The sequence below is a fragment of the Coenobita brevimanus genome, chromosome 101 (assembly GCF_032717465.1).
Source record: "Coenobita brevimanus isolate Jiangsu-jjx chromosome 101, ASM3271746v2, whole genome shotgun sequence".
NCBI lineage: Eukaryota > Metazoa > Arthropoda > Malacostraca > Decapoda > Coenobitidae > Coenobita > Coenobita brevimanus.
This window is the reverse complement of record NC_137054.1, coordinates 59,044,148-59,068,156: the sequence shown is the minus strand read 5'-3', so window position 1 is coordinate 59,068,156 and position 24,009 is coordinate 59,044,148. Positions and strand designations below refer to the sequence as shown.

Here is a 24,009-nt window from a genome sequence, read left to right as displayed (position 1 = left end):
TTTTTACAGTATTTTGCACACTACACCATATTTTCTCTCAGGCTGTTTTATGTCTTTTCAATACAGCATGCCCTTGTTTGACAATGAGGAAGTTTTGAAAAAATTAATCGCATAACGATTTATTGTATATCATGTTATTAACTGCATAACATGGGTTCAATGGCGATACATTTTTGGCCAAGAGTCACCCACTCAACAAAGTCTAAATATCTTCTAACTCACCTCAGCTGGTATTTACAGTCTTTCACTTTACTTGCTACTTGAGCTCCAACACCACACTACTGTTCCATCACTGACACTAACACACCTGATACTGAATGAGTTCACAGGCCACCTTGGAATAAGTACATGACAGTAAGCTCGTATGTTGACAATTGTGTAAGCAAAAACAGCAATTGTACATTGACCAGTGAGGCTTCGTACAGGATCATAATGATAGTAAAGGTGAAATGCTATTGTATACCGAGAAAAGATCCTAACATTTTTTGTCATCGTATAAGTGATCCACTACATATCAGTTCATTGTAATACGATGGTCTGCTGCATGGACATAAATTTTATTGGTAACACACAAGAGGATATTGGGATGTAAAGTGCATGGCTAAGGAAGAGATGGTATGAAATCTTCATTGCCAATGAGATTATGAAGCAGAGATTATAGTGGTACTCATGCAGGAGTGGATCCAATGCATCGAAATGGGATGGTGGGAAGGTAATTAGGTAATAAATATATATATATAATTTTTTTTTTTCCTTCATCAGTATGGTAAAATTCATACATAAAGGAACAGGAAAATATGCACTGTTTTTTCTTTCAATAATCTTTGTCTGTTTTTATATGTTGTGTTGGCTTTCTACTGTACACTATCAAAAGGCATTTTTTTTCTTTCTCTCCTGGATTATATACATGATATATGTATATATGTATGTATGTATGTACAGTATGTTCTCTCCTGGGAAAAGCAATGGCACAGCTTAAAAGGAGGAGTCTGAATCCCAACATCCCCCCCCCCAAAAAAAAAAAATTACTAGCCTGATTTCAATTACTATTTCCAGTCAAGGTATTATACTGAACTAAAATGCATGTACTGTACAGTATCTCTCAAATGTCGTAAATGCTTTAATGATGGGCATAAAATCAGTGATTCGCCTAAGATATGAAGCACTACTGCACCACTAGGTTTAACAATATTTCTATGAACTTCATGCAGGATATGCTATGCAGTCAATGAAACACAAGAATTATTAACCCATACAGACCCACTAAGGAAATGTGTTGTAATGGACAGTATAAGAGTAAGAAAGAAAATCCAAATAGAGGAACTAGGAAGCTTAAAATAATTCGACATTTTTCTACAAACAATGAATATTCTACATCTGTCTTATATAACTTACCTCAATGATGCTGTTGGTGTTGATGCCTACAACAGTCATCATTAGGAGGCCATACTGCTCTCGGGTTCTGAATGAGATCTCACTGCTCCATGGCATTTTGATGGTCTGGAGTTGAGGACTGGACACCACAAACCCATCCCCTGAGAACTGCTTCACCACCTCCACCTCTGCACACACACAATTAGGTAAGATTTGGTAACACAACACTGACATATATGCCACTATCCTCCTCCAATCTGAGGATGTGTTTTTATTTTATTAATGGTATCTTCAGATGATTTTAATCACTCCAAGTGAGATTTTTGAACTGCAAGAGTTAGATACAACCTTTATTAATCTCTTCAATATAGAAAGTCTTTCCAATGTTGAAACTATGTTCACTGGCTTAATAATATCCAAATTCAAATCCTTATAGAGCTGCTTGAAATATTTTACAACACTTCAAACAACTAGGCTACACAGTATAAACCACTGCTTTGTTGACACAGAAAAGTATTGCCTTCCATATCTTCTTAATGCTCCTGCTTATCACTGTCCTGTAATGTACATTTTGTTCTACAACAAACACCCCCTGTAAATAATTACACAAAAAACAAGAAGATACATATTATCCCTGAGAACAACCAACCTTCTGTGCATGACTTGCCCCCCCATCCAGAGGTACAGGCACAGATGTGTGTGCCAAAACCCTCTCTGCAAGTTCCACCATTCTTACATGGATGAGCACGGCAGAAGCTGTTCTTATCAGGGCATCCAAGGTATGTTCCATTGTCTGCCACATAGCTGAGTAAGGGAGAAATGTGAAATTGATCTATGAAGTACTGGTAGTCCACATTATGTCAGGAGTAAGTTTTGAGACTGTATTGTACTGTATATCACACTTTCCACACTAATAGTACTGGAAATTGGGAGAACTGGCAAATCAGCTTTAAAGATAGCAGAGGCAATTTTTCGAATATTTTACTTTAAAAGTAACAGTAAAAAGAACATAAAGACTTATGGTATAAGAAAACCTGGGGCATTTATGCAACCTGCATTATGCCATTATACAATACTGTACATGTAACCCATTGCTGTGAAATAAATTTACTCTTGGTTGCAGGTGTAACATACAGTATATCAATGGATGTGCACATACAAGTAACCTAGTAATCCTTTATCATATCCATGTGGTAAAAGTCATTCTACATCACACTGTACCTACGACAAGTGATAAACAATTCTATCCATCCACTGACAACATCATCAATGGAGTAACGAAACCTCCAGCCATGGTAACTTACGAGTTAAGATCGATGAACTTGTGGTCAATGTAAAGATCTGAGATGCATCCCTGGAAGTGATGGTGGTGAACCTGGTATGTGGTGGGGAGGGCTGGGAGTCCCCCCACCTGTAGTGGCCCTGTTACATCAAGGAAGCGGTGGCATGACTCAGTCAAGATTGCACACCTGGGGAAATATGTACACTCAGTACAGTGTATCAAGCAGAAGGGAACCAGATACACTGATTAGGAGACCAACATACAGTCACAGTGTGTTAGCTATCTATCTATACCCAGATGCCTTAACCTTCTTGGGAACTGTAAGTATTCAGTAGTTTCTGGGACATGAACAGAGTGAGAACCCAGCAGTGGCTACATCTGTGTATGCACAGAGAAAAACATTTCCATTCATCCATCATCCAATCCTAAGTTGCCCCATGAGGAGCGTAGGAGCCCGGGGCTAGGCAAGTTGGTCAGCATTTAAGATGAGAGTGACCAGCCTCATTCATCCCTAAGTGGTATTACGTGAGCAATAACCCCAACCAACCCTTGGATATACACCTTCACCAGCTCAATCCGACTGGAGTGCCGTAATTACCCACTAAACCACTAGGCGCCATAATTTGGTTATATGCCACTCGGGGATGAGTGAGGCTGGTCACTCTCATCTTAACCCTTTGAGATTTTCGGCCCTTCGCCGACTGTCTGTGCCAGATTCAGCTGGGCGCTCAAAGCGCGCGCCATCGCACAGGGATATTTATACTTGATCAGTCATTGTACGCTTACTTTTTACGGTAAACAAATGTATGGTACAGTCTTAAAGCTGAATAGTTGCTCTTTATCGTAGTATGGTTGAAAAAGGTAAATACGACAGCTAAAAGGCCAATAGGACGAGTTGAGGTCAGACAAAAAGGAAAAATCACACCCTTCCATAGAAAAATATTTGTCAAAAAAAGGGTACAGTATTAGAGTTACTTAAAATTTGACAGCACCATGTCAATCTACAGTAAATTCCCTTCTGTTGATATACTGTACATATATATATATATATATATATATATATATATATATATATATATAGGTTATGGCAATTTATGTTAGTTTTCACAGAGATAAGCGAAAGTAAATTGATAGGAAAATCTTTGAGTTTCACGCTGTGCGCCAACTGCGTGCTCGCTGTGAAGTACTGTAACTTTATATAAACGTTTCCTGCATGTTTAATATTCATGGTAAAGTAATAAGTTGTTGTCACTGTAAAGCTGAATAGATGCTGCACAATGCTTTCACATGTCACTTTCGCTCGAACTTTCATCGCTTTCAGGCAGCCTACATTCATCACCACTTTCATCACTGGGGACAGAATCGCTGTTGAAACAATCCAGCACCTTTTGGTACTTGGTGGATGTAAGAGCTCTTTTCTGAAGCTCTGATAACTCACTTAGGTTAAACACGTTCCTTGTGACACGGCTCTTACGTGTCATGGTGGGAGCTCGCACCACTTTTCCTGCTCCTGCTAGAACTCCCAAACAAGCCACGTGAACACTTTGACATGGTCATTGTATGCACAGATGTTAGCACAACAACCACACGAAATTGCATTGAAAAAGACTTAGAAATAGAGACACTGCACATGGAAATCTGTGGAGGTCAGGAGGTCACTCCTGCAAAGCAGGCCTACTAATTTCAGACTGGCTTTGTTTTGCCTCTCACACTGCACCGCATCACGCAATATCGTTGAGTCACTCACATGTGATGTGGCAAGTCTCCACGTGTCATATGCTGCCAAATTAAGACCGCAGCTGCATCTCATAAATTTATGGCAAATATTTTTTTCATGTGACTCAAATTCCAGTCATCAGAATCTCAACGGTTGGATTTGTGATGACTCGAAAACGAGTCATTGGAATCTCAAAGGGTTAAATGTCAGGACCAACTTGCCTAGCCCTGGGTTCCTATGCTTCTCTGTGGGGCGACACAGGATTGGATGATGGATGGATGGATGGATGGTTACCACCCTGGTGTGCAGGAAACCATTCGGCTTGTCACTCAGTGTACAGTCACCCATAGGCAGAAGGAAGAGGAAAGAACAAAGGAAAGAAAGACAAAATAGAGAGTGTACAGTCACCCGTAGGCAGAAGGGCGAGGAAAAAATTAAGTAAAGAAAGACAGAAGAGGGAGGAAGGAATGGAGGGAGGAGAGGAAAGGTCAGACACCCAAGAGCAGCACTCTTGGTAAACTATATTGGTTATACAGTATTGTACTGGTATAAACTGTATACCATCATCTTCGCTGGTGTTTATACTATACGATAAGCTAATAAAAAACAAAAAACTGACGAGTAAATGTAAAGAAATGCAGTGAGAATAAACTTGTTCAAGAGTAAAAATAGCTTTAAATACATTCCCAACATCCTGGTGCAAAATTCTGCCTGCACCATGCAAAAGCAAAGCATACAGGTATGTCTAGATGCAGAATTTCACAATCTTTCTCGTGGTGTTTTCAGAATTTCAATACAACCAATAGTTTTTAAGTAAATCGCCAAAAGCTAAAAAAAATAGTCTAAAATGTATTATTTGTTGATCTTTTCTTACCGGTATATTATTACTGAACCTATAATTAACATACTCAGTATGAAAATTATGTACATATATATGTGTAAATTACGTACATCCTCCCCTGTAACCCACCCAAGTTTGATGCACTAACCTGTTAAAACTTAATGTTTGGTGAATATTTTTGTCCAAAGTGACGCAAATTGCATCATCGGTTTCCCTTTAGCGCAACAGCGATACGACACAATTTTCGTCATCGTTCCCAAGAGGATTAATTCTGCATGGGATGGCCACAAACAACTTGCCTTTGTGTCATCCTGTGTTTTTACACATTCCACCATCCTCTCAGCATGCCCAAACCACCTCAATCTGCCCCTCCTCATCACAACACCAACACATTCAAGTCCCATCCTTCCTTTCAACTATACAATTGCAATGCTAGCCCCCCCAGGCCTCACATTCAAGGACACACTACACATTCATATAATAGATGTCATTTCTGTACATTTGTACCTGATAAGAGGTGAAAATGAAATTACGATCTATATATTTGCCAAGACAGTGACTAAATTTATTTTTGATTATGATCAAGTTACCTTGGATCCAAGATCTGTGCAGTGGTGTTGGCACAGTGATAGTCTTTGATCTTGTGGCCAAACTTCACTGCCAGAGCAGTGTCGCAGTTGTCCAGACTAATAGTTGCACTCTGCCAGAAAAGAATGAAGTCAGTTACATGGGGTAAACTATAAAGTTCTTATAACCTTACATTAATTATGGAGTCTCAATAAGATATGACACCAAAGTTGTTGGATTCTACTGGATTAACAATGCCAGCAATCTCATCTGTCAAATAAGTCACAACATAGACAAGGGGCACTACTAATATCATACATTATTCTTCCATGTATCTTTCCTTAACACAGCAGATTTACAACAGGATAATTTTCACTTCAATCACCTACAGTCTACTTCTGTACAATTACAGAATCACAGTCTGCTTCCACTCCACTGATTCAACTTCACTCAACCAAGTTTTCTGGCATATTTTCAACAAATGTTTCTTTCCACTCTCTTACATTTTATCATCTTTGCATATACCAGTACCTCATAAACCCACAATACCTTTTCATTCTTAGACCTCTTCACACCATTCTTCACTTCTTCCAATATCACAATGCCGAGCATCACATAATCAAGGCACACCACTAAGCATCACACTCCTAAATTCAAAATACTCACTTCTACTATTTCTAATTGTCCACCTTATACACACAAATATTCTTGCTACAATATCATATGCCTGACTGTAAGTGCTGTAAAAGCTGGCTTGTACATGAGCAGGCATCTCTACTATATGAATTAAGAAGGTTATCAGTACTGTATAATAACACAAGAGAAAATGACCTACAACTACGATAACCTTACTCTGTTGAAATATGTAACAGAGACAGTATGCCAGTTGCCGTCATTAACACCGTCCGGCAGAGAGGCTGAGACACGTGTAGTGCTGGTGCCAAGACTGAAGGAGAACTCCACTGCCCCATCTATCACCTCCAGGGACACAAAGTCGTGTTTCTCATTGTATCGTCCATTGTACAGCAGGAGCCCATCTGCCTCTCTCGTTGCAAAACTGCACAACATAAGCCAGAAGGAAAGAATATTTTAAATATCATTCATCACTTCTGGAGTGGTGATTTTAGGATTTTTCAAATGGGGTGGACAAGTAACCATTAGTGGGGTTCTGAATGTATTACTGAACAGAAAATTTTGATAACTTATCTGGCTACTGGCACTTTCTAAATTACAGATTTAGGTAAAGTAAAAGTGCAGATGCCTTAACATGTTGAGCAGTGGAGCTCATCTCCATAATGCAGACCTCAAAGTTTAACTTAAAGTGGAAGACTGAAAAATAAACAAATGAAACTATGCATTTCTAACAATCTTGTAATATTTTTTGGTTAATGAAAGGGGGTTGTGAACACCACCCGAACCATCTGCAGATCAACCCCAGCCTACTGAGTACTATAAATCAGAGGTGGGCACTTCCACAATCACTTCTGCAAACTGAAAATTCCGTGACTGCAGAAGTGTGATTTTGTTTGCGGATTTGCATTTGCAACATTCTACACAAATTCGCCGTTTTGCGCTTGCGGAAGCACTTCAACAAACAAAAATCTGTCCCCGAACATCTACATGGCCTAGCCTGGCAGGCAGCGTCTGGGTGAGTCGCCTGCCACTCCCACACTGTTGCCATACGTATGATAAATATTGAATATGAGTAAAAGCTCGATTAAACGGAATGCATGGGGATTCTTCCATTCCGGATATGGAATTTTCTGGATAATCAAATGTTAATCTTAGAAATTTTCTGGGAGGCCAAACAAATGAAATAAGACCAAGTTTGGTACCTTATTTCATAAAGTACATTATTCAGTATTAGATACAGTACAGGTAAGATACAGTACAAGTACACTACAATACACAAAAGAGACAGCAAGAGAAATGGTACAGGGCTGAACACAAACTAGCAAACATTACCAAAAATTATTTAACGAAAAATTTAGCATATGTTACAGGCCTACTACAGTAGAGTTTGTATTCCAGCTATCCGGATGTGCCAATGCATTGAATGCCAGTTAATCGAGCTTTTACTGTAAATGATAAAGCCATCTTCAGTACAAAGCACAGTAACATTTTTCATTATCGTGCATTTTGTATGATAATATTACGATTCCTTAAAAAAAAAGTGAGAGAGAGAGAGAGAGAGAGAGAGAGAGAGAGAGAGAGAGAGAACGGCTGAAGATCAGATTCATCTCTTTTTGATATTCACTGACTTCATACCATGCTCTCAAGAAAGGAATGAAAATGGGTATAAGCCAAGAAGGGGCAATGTTTGTACTCGTGAATAAATAATAAAGCATAACATCGTCTTGGCAGTTGTATTCTACTTTTCACTGGAGGGTTGCTCAATGCATTATCTTAAGCTTTCTGGGGGAAGGGTAAGAAATAAGAATCTAAGGATAAAAGCCAGCAAAGATGTTTTTCCCCCAAATATATAAAGAAAAACATAAAGCCTCATTCAAGATCAATTTATTTTCACGATTCTCAGATGTTATAATGTATGTTACTTATGTAAACTACATCGATACTAGAAAGACTTGTTTAGCATAAAAGCCAATAACAAGATGAAAAGTGTCAAGATGTGCTACAAAGCCTCCCAGTCCACCTAGAATATGACCTTCAGTCTAAATTTCAAATTTGTCAGGCTTATTGCATTGCCTGTGCCTGTATTTCGATCTCAACAAAAATCATTAGGTAGAGAAATACTCGTTTTCGTTTTTAAAGGCTCCAACATGCTTGCATGTGTCGGCCTTGGTCACCTAATGGCGGCTCTCCGCGCTGCACGATCCATTACAGCCTCCCTGTTCAGTCCCCTAACCCTGAGGTCACACTTAATGACCTCATCCCATGTCTTTCTCGGTCTACCTTTCATAACCCCACCCCCAATATTAACACTTCTCACCTTCCTCACCCAATTATCATCCCCCATCCTCTCCACATGTCCAAACCACCTCAATCTACCTCTCCTCTAACAACACCAATACACTCCAGTCCCATCCTACCTCTCAACTCTTCCATTGTAAACCCAGCCCCTCCAGGCCTTGGACGCAGGGACGACATCCACCTAATCATTGTCATTTCTGTACGTCTGAGCTGGCGAATATCTTCCTCCTTCACTGCCCAGGTCTCACTGCCATACAGCATTACACTCCTAACACATGCTGCATACAAAGACCCCTTAGCACGTAAGAAGAGCCCTCTCAATGTCTGGAGAGGCAAGAGCTCCCTGAACTACTTCTAACCACTTCTCACCCTAGCCACAGAGCTAGCTCCAGCCCCACCTCCAGCACACAACATGTCTCCCAAATAACAAAACTCTTCCACACACTCAAGAGATTCACCAGCAAGTTCAATCCTTTCACGTCTGACAATCTCCACCTGCTTACCCCGGCATGCTGTACACATAAAATCAGCATTATCTCGCAATCTACCTCTGATACCACTACATCTCTTATGCACCCATTTATCACACACCGCACAAGATGGAATTACTTCCCACGCCCTTGTGGCAAACTGCACATGGCCACTCTCCTTCGTCTTTGACAGTACCACCACCAACCCTAGATATCATCACTTTTGTTTATCTGCATTTACCCTTAGACCCTTTTGCCCCATACCATCTCTCCACTTCCTAAACCTTTCCTCCGCCTCCCTTTCATTCTCTGCAATCAACACTAAATCATCAGCATACAACAACTCCCACGGGAGTCCGTTTCTAAAGTCACGTGAAAGGGCTTCAAGTACCATGATAAACAACATGGAACTCAAGACTGACCCCTGATGCACACCAACATTCATGGAAAACTCATCACTCAAATCTCCATTCACTCTCACCTGGGTGTGAGCACCCACATACATAGCCATAACCACCCTAACCAGCCACTCCTCCAAGCCAAGCTTTCTCATTGGTCACTTCACCACCTCTCTAGGGACTCTGTCAAAGCCCTTTTCCAAATCAACAAAAACAAAATAAAGATCCCTTCTCCTACCAATATATTTTTCCTGAAGCTGTCGAACAATGAATATGGCATCAGTGGTCCCCCTACCTGGCATAAACCCAAACTGCATCTCATCAATATTCACTCTTTCTCTAATCATACCTTCTAAAACTCTCTCCATTACCTTCATTATCTGATCTAAAAGCTTTATACCTCTATAATTTCCTCTTTCCAGGGCATCACTCTTCCCTTGATACACATTTACAATTACACTCTTCAGCCAATCATCTGGGACAACACACTCATAAATAATCCTATTTACCAGGTCAGTGACTAAACTCACCCCTATATCGCCTGAGGCCTTCAACATTTCGGCAGTCAACCCAGACACACCTGCTGCCTTCCCCACCCTCATCCTGCCTATTGCCTCACTCACAGTAGCAGTATCAATCAAAGGCCAAGGGCCAGACACTGGATCTGCTGGCTCCAAACCTTCCCTGTCCCAGTCACACTCCTCATTCAACAACCGGTTATAATGCTCTCTCCATGCATCTTTAATATCCTCACTGTTCACCACTACCCTTCCTTCATCATTCTTCACACACTGCTCACCTATGATATCCCGATTATCCCTCTTCACCTGACCTGCCACCCTAAATAAATTTTTCCTTTCCCCATGATTTAGGTTATCAAGTAATTGTCTCTGTGACTCAGACTTTGCCCTGTATACCTCTCTTCTAGCCCTACGCTTGGCAGCCAAATATTCCTCTTTGCTACCACCCTTCTTCCATTCCCGGAAAAGCCTTCTTTTCTCCTTAATTGCAGCTTCTACACCCTCATCCCACCACCAAGTTACTTTATGTCTTGGTGGTCCTCTTGTCCAGCCGCATGTTACGTCAGTAACTCTCAAGAAATTGTTCTTGAGGGCTCTGTACTGTTCATTAATGCCTCTGTCTACAGCTCCCTGTTCCTGTACTGATGTACTGTAACAAATTAACAAGAAACATACAAAATGAAACTGAACACAATTTTACAATTTTTCTTCCCAGACAACCACCTTTCCCCGTGCGGTATCAGTATAGATAGATAGATAGATGTACTGTATGTTGGAGTTGTCTCAGTTGTTGGAGGAGTCTGACTGTGACTAAGGTGTGATGACTGAGGAGGTTAGAGTCGACGAATAGAGGTGGACTAGTGTGTCAACTTGTCAAGTGTGACTGATGTGTCAACTTGTCAAGTGTGAGGTGTGAAGTGTAATAATTTAATTCATTTATATACAATAGTGAAGGATTTGCTCTTGTTTTGTAGTTAAAAAAAGTCTAATATACTATTAATAATAACTGAAATATATACTTTAGAGTTTTACTATAACTATGATTTTATATATCCCATTCATTACTTCAGACAATTTCCAAACCGCATAAAGTCACCTATTGTTAGACAGAAAAGAGTAAATACAGATATAACTGAAGTGGATGAATAACTAGATATGATAATCAACCCCTTGATTATGAAACGTATCATTGTAAATTTAATATAATCCTCTAATGGTATCCAGAGTAAAATGAAGCTGATACCGTGGTACTGAAAGGGATAAAAATGGTCTGTGTTGTGTTTCTGCATTTGCGAAACTGTAAATTTCAAGAGTCTTGTGGATCTGTGGTTGCAGAAGGCAATTTTTTGAGTCTGTGGATCTGCGTTGCGGAATTGAATTTCCGTTTGCGGTGCCCACCTCTGCCAGAAATGAGTTATGATGGGTATGAGATGGGGGGGGGGGTTGAATCGGTAGAGAAGTGGCCTGATGTCCTAATGGACCCAGGTTCAAATCCCTGGTAGGGCAGGGAACAGTTTAAGGATTTGAACATCATAAAATTAGACTTTACCATTCTATCAAAAGACCTGCCAACATGTCGTAACAGTACCCCCGCTAATACCAATACACCAGTCCTGTATGAAACAGCCCTAGCATGTATTCAATATGGACGGTGGGCATAACCGCCGAAGTGGTGACATGTGGAGGTGTACGGTATGCAGGAGGACTACTGGGTCTTGTGAGCAGGCTGTGAAGCCTATGCTCAGAGTTGCATAAAATAAATAAATAAAGAAAAAAAAAGAGTATTAACATTTAATAAATGCTGTATCTTACCCCATCATAGCAATACAAAACTGGACATAATCAATTTCAGGAACAGCTCACACGGCATGGTCTGTGTTATCACAATAATTATGAAGGAAAGATATACTCTGAGAGACAATCATTTAGAAAAGTGAACCTGAATAAGTGTTTCTATAAAAACACTAACATCCCCTTTCCTTTTCCTTTCTTCATTCATGCAAACACAATTCTGATAATGAGACTGGTAAAAAAAACTGGGGATGAAACTTGGAAATTATCAATGCTTATGCATTCAGTAAAATAACAAACATCACCGAATAGACTGGAAGACAGAATGAAAGTATGTAGAGATGTGCAAAGTTGGATCTTTAGTCTACTGCATGCCTGTAAACATAGGAAAACTACTTACACAATGCTGCTTAGTCATTCATATAGGGGAATTAAATTTCAGAAACTTGCATGAATTCTTGAAACATGTGATATGTAACAATTATAAAAATCATGCAAAAAAATTGTATAATTATGCAATACAATCATGACATCAAAGGAGACCAAAATGAACAGTACTAACTGATCATTTGGACAAAGCTATTAGCATTTACCTTATCTTGATGTGAAGCCTATGGCGTTGCTTAAGTGAAGGGAAGGTAAGGAAGGAGCCGTTGTAGAAGCGCCTGGCCCTGAGCTCACAGGTAGAGGTGTGGTAAAGGGAGCGGCTACAGTTGGTGCACGTGAAGCCCCCACTACCATTACCATCTCCGCTGCTACTGCTGACTGTTGTGCAGGTGCTCCCATGACGACACACTCCTTCCACACATGACCCACTTAGCATGTTTATATCACAGTTTTTGCCTGAGGGGACAGTATGGTATCTCAGTCAGAGAAAAAACAGGGCTTGGGGAGTGCTGCATGAAAAGGACAGTTTATGAGATCAAGCTTTCTGACTGCAAAAACTTTTGTGTCTTGTTATTACATGCAAAATGCCAGGTGATTATTGCCAAGCATATCACTGTTGTATATGTTTGATCTGGTCTGACACCAAAGGCTGATGGGTTGTTGTACTCCCTCAGATATGATGCTGTCATTGGTGGCTACTTATATCTACAAGGCAAGGGGCTCAACATGTTATCATAACACAGTTGCTAATCTTCAATACATATCCCTTAAATATTATTTGATATAGGTTCATAATTAAGTAAATAACTTATGATAAATAAATCCTATCTAACAGAATGCACTCAAAGAAAGCATACCTCTACCAATGCCAATAAATAATATTTACTATTGTAATTCCTTTTTCCTTCCAGATGAATATTTATAAGGTATGGTCAAAGCAAAGGGAGTGTGGCAATGTGTGATTTGCCACAAGGGTGTTGGATGTAACTCCATCTTGTGCAGTGTTTGTGATAGCGGTTGGATTCAAAGGCGTTGCAGCTCATTAACTCTCCTCTTCTTACTGGCTCCCTTCATCCCCTCTTTCTTCATCCCACTGTTGCAAATTTATCTCTTTTCTATTGTTCTTTAAATGATCACTGTTCCTCTGAATTGTCTGCTTACATCAATTCACCACTACAGTGAGCACATAACACCCATCTAGCAGCAAACTCTCATCCCATTTCTGTCCAACTTTCTAATGCAAGAGCTAACCATTACTCCTAGTCCTTATGTATGCAACAGGTCAACTCTAGAACTGTCTCTCTCTGTCTGTATTTCCTACAGCCTATAACTTCTAGTCTCAAACACAGTGTGTCCAGGCATCTCAAAGCAAACAGATCTGGAATTTGGCTCTCTCTTGTTTTTGTTTTATCTTGGAGGAAAATCTAGTGGGCTTGTAGCCTTTGTTTCCATCTTCCTTGCATAAAAAGAAACAAAAAATTGTAGCGGTATTAGAGGCAGACTGTGAGATAATGCTGATTTCCTGTGTGGTGTGTCTGGGACAGCATGCAGAGATCGTCGGGCTTGAAAGGACTGATACCGGTTAGTCTCTTGACTGTGGGAAAGAGTTTTGTTATTTGGGAGATATGTTATGTACTGAGGGTGGAAATGGAGCTAGCTCTGTGCCTAGGGTAAGAAGTAGCTGGAGGGGATTCAGGGAGCTGTTGCCTCTCCTGACAATGGGAGGGCTTTCCCTCCGTGCCAAGGAATCTTCATATGCTGTATGTTTGGAGTGTAATGCAGTATGATAGTGTGACATGGGCAGTAAAGGAAGAGGACATTCACAGGCACAAATGTAAAGAAATTGCAGTGATTAGATTTTTTTTTTTTAATGCGACGAAGAAGGAACCAAAGGCCGCGAGACTGCAATTGTTGTTCCTTCCAAGAGAAAAACAAAATACAAGAGAGAGCCAAATTCAAGATCCAATCATGTCGGGATGCCTGGACACACTGCGTTTGAAAGACTGGAGATCATAGGAAGCAGGAAATACAGACAGAAGGAGACAGTTCCAGAGTTGACCTGTTGCACAAATGAAGGACTGGGAGTAAAGGTTAACTATTGCATTAGACAGTTGAACAGAAAAGGGATGAGAGTCTGCTAGACGGGTGCTATGCGCCTGTCGTAGAGGTGGAGGAATGCATGCAGACAGTTCAGAGGAGCAGTGACCATTGAAGTAGTGACAGAAAAGAGATAAAGATGCAACAGTGCGATGAAGAGACAGAGGTTGAAGAGAGTCAGTAAGAGGAGGAGAGTTAATGAGAGGAAAAGCCTTTGACTCCACCCTACTGAGAAGAGCTGTATGTGGGGAGCCTCCCCACACATGACAGCTGTACTCCACACATGGGCGGATAAAACCCCCGTATAGAGTCAACAATTGTGCAGGGGTAAAGAAGGAGCGGAGTCGGTTTAGCACACCTAATCTCTTGGATGCAGATTTTACAATCGATGGATGTGTAGTGCATCCTTGAATGCAAGGCCTGGGAGAGCTAGGATTACAATTGAACAGTTGAGAGGAAGGATGGGACTGGAGTGCAATGGTGTTGTGATGAGAAGGGGTAGACTGAGATGGTTTGGGCATAATGAGGTGATGGAGGATGACAGTTGAGTGTGGAGGGTGAGATGTGTGAATGTAGGGGGTTGGGCTGCAAAAGGCAGACTGAAAAAGACCTAGGATGAGGTCCCAGTTCTTGGTTAAGGGACTAAACAGAGAGGCTGCCAGAGATCAAGCAGCGCAGACAGCCACCATTAGGTGACCAAGACCGATGCATGCAAGCATGCTGAAGCCTTTATAAACCATACAATAATAGTCAATCAATAACTTCTATGGTCTTAGCCTGCCCTATTACTGAATCTCACCAGATCAAATACCTTTGCCAACACCAATGAAATTTCTTATTTATCCCTGCACCTGGATCTGGATCCATCTCAAAATCTAATCAACTTTTCCTTGATCCCCTGCCCACCTATCCACCAGATTTCAGTGAAATACAGTATCATTACATGCATGTGGATATCTGAATTATGCACTACTGAAAAACTGGGTGTTGGCTATTTTTAATCATTAAGAGTTTCTAGTTATGTAAATGCACTTGATCTTTTCAAAGGAAATGCTGTACAATTTATTTAAGAAACATTAACTATGGTCATACATAAACCAAAATCATAATTTAGTGATGAGCCAAGAATCTGAAGTATGGTATGAGAGAAGGACTGACTTACCTGTGTATCCAGGGAGACAGACACAGGTGTAGCCACCCTCACGCCGCATGCAGGTTCCATGGTTGCCACATGGGCTGCTGTAGCACAGGTTCACCTCTGTATCACAAGCATAATGCTCTCGCATCCCAGTGAATCCCTGTAGATATATACAAACATATAAATGTTAAGACTATACAAACATATAAATGTTAAGACTAAGACACAGTACTAAAAACTGATTAGAATAACTAGAAACAGTAGACCTGTTCTGCATGTCCTCCAATTGTGTGGAACATGTTTTACATGGCACTATCAACCTCTACCTCAACCTGTTTTACACAGCGGCCAACATGTTTTTCATGGCAAAACAGCTGATCAACATTCAATTTGTCCCAACTAACATTCAAAACACCTACCAGGCAACATGGCATATATGTCTGCACCACCAGACTCAATAAGACAGGCCTCTGACCAATCCTGTGTAATGGGGTGTATAAAAGCCCGCAATGCTTAGAGGCAAAGCGGGGATCCTCTCTTTGGCTCAGTGGTAACGTGCCACATATGAAGCGTGAGGGCCGGAGTTCAAATCCCGGACAGACCTGTGATTAATTAGTTTAGTTTCAGTCAGGTTATTAAACTGGTTGGCAGCGGTGTGGGATGTGAGGTAAGGCCTTGAGGGCAATGATGTTACTTACACCCCGAAGGTCAGCTGTCCAGTGTGGTCCGTAGCATCCCCAAAGGTGGCCTCCAATGCTCTATGCTACCATGTGTGTTTGAAACTGACCAAATTAATCACCAGGAAGAGAAAAGAGTGATGTAATGAGGTGTATAAAAGCCCGCGTTGCTTAGAGGCACAGCGGGGATCCTCTCTTTGGCTCAGTGGTAACGTGCGTGTGTATGAAGCGTGAAGGCCTGAGTTCAAATCCCAGCCAGACCTGTGATTAATTTGTTAAGTTTCAGTTTGGTCCATTACACCAGGGGCGAAATTCCCCTTCCTCTAGCCCTTCAGATAACCCCCTCTCTCAAAACATTTGTCACTTTACTATCCATAGTATCAAGGTGAGCTAAAATTCCACTTACTGGCCACTTATCATCACTGTATTCTTGTTCAATCACCATTTTTCATGGTTAATGATGATCTGTGCATTTTTATGCACGTGTTTGGTGAGGGTATATTTTTCAAGATGGCCAAAATAGGGACTTCGGGAAAGTTTTGGGAGTTCCTCCTTCAAATAAGCCAAATAACAAAGATTCTTATGGAACAATGTGCACAATTCAATTTGAAGGCAGTTTTCATGGATAAATGAACCACACAAATTGAAGGCCCAGTGAATTGTACATATAGACAATGGCAAATTATGTGGGGTAAATAACAACACTGCTAAGAATCATATTAAACACTGAAAAATTTCATACGTTTAGGCTTGGAAATAATAAACCTATGGTGACATTCTACAGCTACTGCATTAATTATCTTACATGATTTTATGGTAAGGCATGAGTGACAAAGATGCTTTGGGAAAGTTAGATTAATTTAGGTTGCAGTACTGTACAATATTTACCTTAGGGCACCTGCAAGCAAAGGTGTTGACCGGGTAGATGGGGCGGAAAAGAATGGTACTGGAGGATATGAAGCCAGATGCATTGCCAAACTTCAGGACATTGAGGCACTCTTCATAGTTGAGGCATGGCTCTCGCACACACAAGGTGTCATCAAAGGGCAGTACCTGAGTATGAGAAATGAGGTACAGGTAATACAGTTTAACAAATCAGGGTAATGCAGCAGTAATGTAGGTGTTATAGCCCTAGATTCATCTGATATGCAAAATCCAGTGGAATGCAGGCTGAAGTTGCCTTCTCCCACAGTCACCATCCTCCTTTCAGGGGATAAAGAGGGAGCTGAGGGGTACTTGTATAACTGGGCAGCACACACATCCTCCATACTGATGACACCACATGAAGACATCCCTCTCCAGCACCACAGGTACTGTGCTTCTTTTGAATTATTCAAAGTTATGATTGTTTTAAGCCACATGGAACCATAATTCCTTATGTAACACAACAGGGAAGTTCCTAAAAATTATCATGTTAAAACTGCTGTAAGGTGCTCCAACACGAAAAATGATCTAAATTATTTTCAAAACTTATATTTGAAGCTGCAGGTCTATCTATCTATCTATTGCCAGATGCCATAATCCCGTAAGGGGTGGCCATTTGACATTGAGTTAGTTGTTTTACGGGGAGGGGAAGCTGCAGGTAATTAGCAAAATGTATCTGCTGCGAATGGGTGTATGTACGTCTATAAAAGTTCATAAACAATCTAAATGTGACATCATCATCATCATCCAATCCTGTGGTGCTCCATGAGCAGCGCACAGGCCAGGGGCTAGGCAAGTTGGTCCTATACATTTAAGATGAGAGTGACTAGCCTCACTCATCCCTGGGTGGCATTACATGAGCAATAAACTCCAACCACCCCTTGGAAACAAGCCTGCACAGGCTCAGTCTGATTGGTGTGCCTTAATTACCCTCTAAGCCATCAGGCGCCATAGTTTGGGTATACAGTTACCACCCAGCACAGTAAATGGTTCCCTGGTGTACAGGAATCATTTGGTTTGACACTCAGTGTAGAGTCACTCGTAGGCAGAAGGAAGAGGAAACAATGAAGGAAAGAAAGACAGAAGAGGGAGTGTAAAGTCACCTATAGGCAGAAGGAGGAGGAAAAAATGAAGAAAGCAAAGACACAATAGGAAGGATGGAAAAGAGCAAGGAAGAGACGAACGGACAGACACCCAAGAACAGCACTACACCAAGTGAGTGGATGGTTAATGCCCCATATTGAGATAAATGCTACTGCCAGTTATTTCAACCCTAACTCTTCACTGCATACGCTGACCACTTCGTAATGAAATATTGTGTGCTATGTGAAACTCTTTCTATGTTACTGAACATACTGTGAAATATGTGTTCAATGAGGAATTGCTATATACATACATACATACATACATACATAAATAGATATATGTATATATATATATATATATATATATATATATTCATTCATTGCCAGACGCCATGTATCCCAAACGGGGTGGCCAAGGGCTTAGAGTTAACTGTTTTACAGGGAGGGGCACTAATCCTCCACCAACCCCACTTGACACGTAGGGAGTTATGCCAACAACATCTGGTGTTCCCAGGCAGTCACCAATCCAAGTACTAACCAGACCCAACGTTGCTTAACGTCGCTGATCGGACGGGAAGCGGTGTACTCAACGTGGTATGGCTGTTATACTGTATATATACAGTATATATATATGTATAGATATAGAAAGATAGATACATAGACAGACAGATAGATAGATATACAGTATATATGCTTTATCAACTGAATGTCTTTAGAAGGATACAGGTTAATGATGACGATGATGTGTGTCAAGTCTTGCAGATAAAAGTCTTTCTAATGGTTATAGTCAGTCTTGCTTATGGATTTTTTCTTGAACACATAGAATTCAAACTTACATTCTTCACAGGCTTATATGCCATTTTCATTGTGTGTGTGTGTGGGGGGGGGTGGAATCAGTAAAGTACTGTAAATGTGTTTGTTTAGGATACTGCATGCGGATAACTGTTTTAATGGATCTGGTGTGGTGGCACCTTCACCGTGGGTCTACCCCCCCAGAGGTTGTCGAAGCAGAGGAGGACAGCATTGGGGCCAAACCACTGCAAGCCCTCCCGACCCCTCAAATGGCCCGAGAACCTGGGATTGGCTTTGGTTGCTCGGGCAAGTACCACGCACACAACAACACCGTTTTTTCTACACCAAGGAATGACTCCCCGATGGTCTTTTCTCAAAGACTAATTCTAGCCGGGGATACTGAGAGCAATCCAGGACCCACAAACAAATACATATGTCCAACGTGCTCAAAACCTATCACTTCGAGCCAACACACAAAGGTTTCAGTTCAGTACAATTCTGCAAGAACTTGACCCATTACACCTGCACAACATTTGCACCCACAAAATATTACACAAACACCTGGACCTGCTCCTTATGCTCGTTCCCCCCACCCACTAGCCCTTCCATTAACCCCACTCCTACTTCCTCCACACCTCCTCAGCCTAACCCACCGATCCTTCCCACACCATACAATCCCCCAACCCCTCCCATTCCACCCCAACCCTTACCTCCATCACAAACTCCTACTTCCTCCACACCTCCTCAGCCTAACCCACCGATCCTTCCCACACCATACAATCCCCCAACCCCTCCCATTCCACCCCATTCTAAATTCACCCCAACCCTTACCTCCATCACAAACTTCTCTTACCCCTTCCCCTCCACCCACACCCCCACCTCCCTCCCGTGCTGCAGCACCCAACACACATCATACACACAACATAAACATTCTTCAAATAAACCTTGATGGCATAAACACCAAAAAACAAAAACTCACACACTTCATCAAACGACAAAACATACACTCTGCCATCTTACAAGAAACAAAACTACATACAACACATAAAACACCTACATTTCATAATTTCACCACCATGAGACAAGACAGGTCTGACGACGGTGGCGGTGGACTCATCATCCTGGTACGCAAATCCATCAACTTTTCAGATATTAGTGCACACACAAAGTCACTTCTCCCCTCACATGACACCACAACAGAAATACAATCAATTAAAATAAGCACTGGTAACAAATCACACATAATAATCACCAATACATACATTCCCCCCCAATCGTCCCCCACAGTGTCACACAATTACTCTCCACAAATACACCACAGTACTAACATACCCAACATTATCCTGGGTGGTGATTTCAATGCCAAGGCGTCAGCCTGGCAATTATCCTGGGTGGTGATTTCAATGCCAAGGCGTCAGCCTGGCATGTCAACAACCCTGACACAGACAAAGGGCTGGTACAACAATCCTAAACAGATAATCTTTTCATACTCAATAGTCTCCATCAACATACCCATATCCCACACCAAGCCCTCTTCCTCCCATCATCCCTAGACATCACCTTTTACTCCCCAAACCTCACCCCCACAATGTTCTGGAAAGTGGTCAAAATCCTTGGCTCTGACCATCTCTCGATCATCATAACTACCAAAACCAGAATCACCCCAAGAGAGCCAACTGGGAGGCCTTCACAACTGAACGAGAACAACACTTTGAAACATTAAACAGTACACCCATCACAAAAATCAACACCGCTGTGCACACTTCCAATACAATTATTCAAAATGCAACCAAAAGACACATCCCTAAAGGCAACAGAAAGAGACACAATCCCAACTTCACACCAGAAATTCAAGGCCTCATCAGTCAACGGGACACACTACGACACTCCCCAACACCCCATCCGCATGACACAGTACAACAAATACAAAAACTCAACACTCATATAAACAATAAATATCAGAACAGAAACACTGAATTGGAATAATTATCTCCAAACACTTGATCACAAAACAAACACCAGCAAACTCTACAAAACACTAAATAGCATCACACTCTCCAACAGCAACACTACACAATCACACGCTGCCATCACAACACCTGACACCATACCTTCAGATAAACAACAAGCAAACATTCTCATCAATCACTTTTCACATGTCAGCCATCTAAACCCCCATAGCGATGACCGACTTGTCATCCGACACAAGAGACAGTTCCCCACAGACCCAGACTTTGCACCATTCACTTACAATCAGACAAAGCACATCATTAGCAACCTTAAGCACTCATCTACCTGTGGATCGGACAACATAAGCAAAATACAGCTTAAACTCCTTGGACCACAAGGCATACAAGCACTCACCAACATATCAAACTACAGCTACTCACACAACATATGGAAGCATGGCACTATCATCACTATCCCCAAACCCAACAAAGACCCCACGTTGTCTTCCTCACACCGCCCCATCACATTCCCCTGCACCCCCTCCAAAGTTACTCAATGACTGGTAATACAACTAGTTACACCTCACCCCCACTAGCCCCATCACAACATGGTTTTAGGTCACTACACTCCACAAACATTCCTCTTACAGACCTTACACAGAGAGTTTTTAATGGCATGAATTCAGCTAGGGCACCACACAATACAGAATGTAAAAAATCAAAAGTAAGAAGGGATTTGTTGTGGAATAGATACAGAAAACACAATAGTGAAAGGGCGTATAATAATTACAAACAGGCAAGAAACGACTATACAAGAATAAGGAGGGAAGCCCAAAAACAGTTTGAGGAGGATATAATAAATAAACGTGGTGATCAACCAAAGCTGTTTTACACCTATATCAGAAGCAAAACCAAAGTAAAAGATATAATACAATCCATTACGGACGAGGGAATCACTTATACACAAGAGAAAGATATTTGTGAAGCACTAAATAAGAATTTCCAATTAGTTTTTACAGAAGGAAAAAATTTTGAGAGGGACTATGTGGAACACGCATGTCCACACATACTACCAGATATACAAATAGCAGAAAAAGTAATACAGGAGGAGTTAAGTAGATTAGACAGAGGAAAAGCAAGTGGTCCTGATGAAATTTCATGTTGGGTATTACGAGAATGTGCAAAGAAGTTAAGTAAACCATTATTTTTAATTTTCAAGAAATCCTTGAGTCAAGGTAAACTACCTGATATGTGGAAAAAAGCAAATATTGTCCCCTTATTCAAGAAAGGAAATAGACAAAATCCACTCAACTACCGACCAGTATCACTGACCAGTGTTGTAAGCAAGGTATTAGAAAAGCTTATAAGAAAAGCTTGGGTAAATCATCTAGAAGGACACAGTATGATAACAGAAAGACAGTTTGGTTTCAGAAAAGGAAAATCATGTGTTACTAATCTGTTGTGCTACTATGACAGAGTAACAAACACAACACAGGAAAGGGAAGGATGGGTGGACAGTATCTATTTAGATTTCAAGAAAGCTTTTGACACAGTACCACACCAAAGACTTTTATGGAAACTGTACCATCAAGGAGGAATTCGAGGCAAACTGTTTTGTTGGATGCAAGACTTTCTCATAAAAAGAGAAATGAAGACAGTACTAAGAGGAAACTACTCATCATGGAAAGAAGTGACTAGTGGAGTACCACAGGGTTCAGTGGTGGCACCAATCATGTTTTTAGTGTATATAAATGATATAAACAGTAACACTGGAAATGAGAGCTATCTGAATATGTTTGCAGATGATGCAAAAATACAAAGGAGAATTACTAGCACAGACTCTTGTAAGGAGCTACAAGAAGAATTAAATAAACTTCATGAATGGAGTAGTACATGGCAAAAGGAATTCAATGTGGACAAGTGTCATGTAATCAAGTTTGGTAAAAGTGGAAAAAGACCTGATTGGGATTATAAGTTAGGAAATAAAACCCTATACACATCAGAAAGAGAGAAAGACCTAGGTGTGATTATCAATAACAGACTATCTCCGGCTGACAACATCAGCGAGAAGGTACGGAACATGTATACACTGCTTGCAAATATGAGAATAGCATTCACATACATTAATGAAGACATGCTAAGAAGGATAATAACATCATTCATTAGACCAACCCTGAAATATGCATCAGTAGTCTGGAGTCCTCATCTCAAAAAGCATATAGACAAGATTGAAAAAGTTCAAAGGGCCGCTACAAGATGGATACCAAGCTTAAGGGACCTAAGCTACGAAGAAAGACTAAATAAACTGAATCTACCAACACTACAGGAGAGAAGGAAAAGAGGTGACATGATAATGCTATATAAGTGCATATCAGGGAAGGAGAAAATAGACATAAATGATTACTTAACATATGGAGAAGCATCAGCAAGAGGACACTGCAAAAAACTGCATAATAAGAGAGGTGATAAAGACGTAAGGAAATTCAGTTTCCCAAACAGAGCAATTGATCAATGAAATGCACTACCGAATGAAATAGTGTGTGCCAAAACAATTCACAAATTTAAGGATATGTACGATAAATATGGATTAAGACACGGGACAGTACGAGCTTGACTCATTCCTGTAAAGATACAATTAGGTAAGAACAATTAGGTAAGAACAGAACACTCCTAGTCACACTAGACATCTGCAAAGCATTTGATGTCATTCCCCACCACAACCTTACAAACAAAATATTCAACACAAACATGCACAATAACACAAAAAGATGGCTGGAAAACTATTTAGCAGGCAGATGTGCACACGTAATATTTGCCGCTCAATCTTCGAACATCAGAAACTTCACAAATGGCGTCTCCCAAGGATCTGTTTTGTCCCCTGCTCTCTTTAACCTACACATGCACGACATACCCACAGCCCAGAGGTACGCATTGCTTCCTGTGCAGACGACATAACACTTACATGTACACACCAAACGCAAACACAGCCACAAACATCCTCCAACCTTACCTCAACACACTACATGAATGGTTCACCACAAACAGGCTCAAAATAGCCCCAGCCAAAT

At 40.9% G+C, this 24,009-nt stretch overlaps 1 protein-coding gene and 1 pseudogene across 1 annotated transcript in view; both read right to left on the bottom strand.

The window, feature by feature from the left end:
* stan (Protocadherin-like wing polarity protein stan) overlaps positions 1–24,009 on the bottom strand; it is a 158,909-nt gene that overhangs the window by 123,375 nt on the left and 11,525 nt on the right. The window contains exons 3-10 of the mRNA XM_080284512.1: positions 17,080–17,244; positions 15,539–15,674; positions 12,486–12,735; positions 6,634–6,838; positions 5,805–5,914; positions 2,679–2,843; positions 2,024–2,178; positions 1,396–1,562 (exon numbers count right to left, since the gene is read on the bottom strand). Coding sequence (XP_080140638.1) covers positions 1,396–1,562; positions 2,024–2,178; positions 2,679–2,843; positions 5,805–5,914; positions 6,634–6,838; positions 12,486–12,735; positions 15,539–15,674; positions 17,080–17,244 — 1,353 coding nt within the window. The remainder of the gene's footprint in view (positions 1–1,395; positions 1,563–2,023; positions 2,179–2,678; positions 2,844–5,804; positions 5,915–6,633; positions 6,839–12,485; positions 12,736–15,538; positions 15,675–17,079; positions 17,245–24,009) is intronic.
* Positions 18,690–18,808, bottom strand: LOC145415167 (5S ribosomal RNA; annotated as a pseudogene).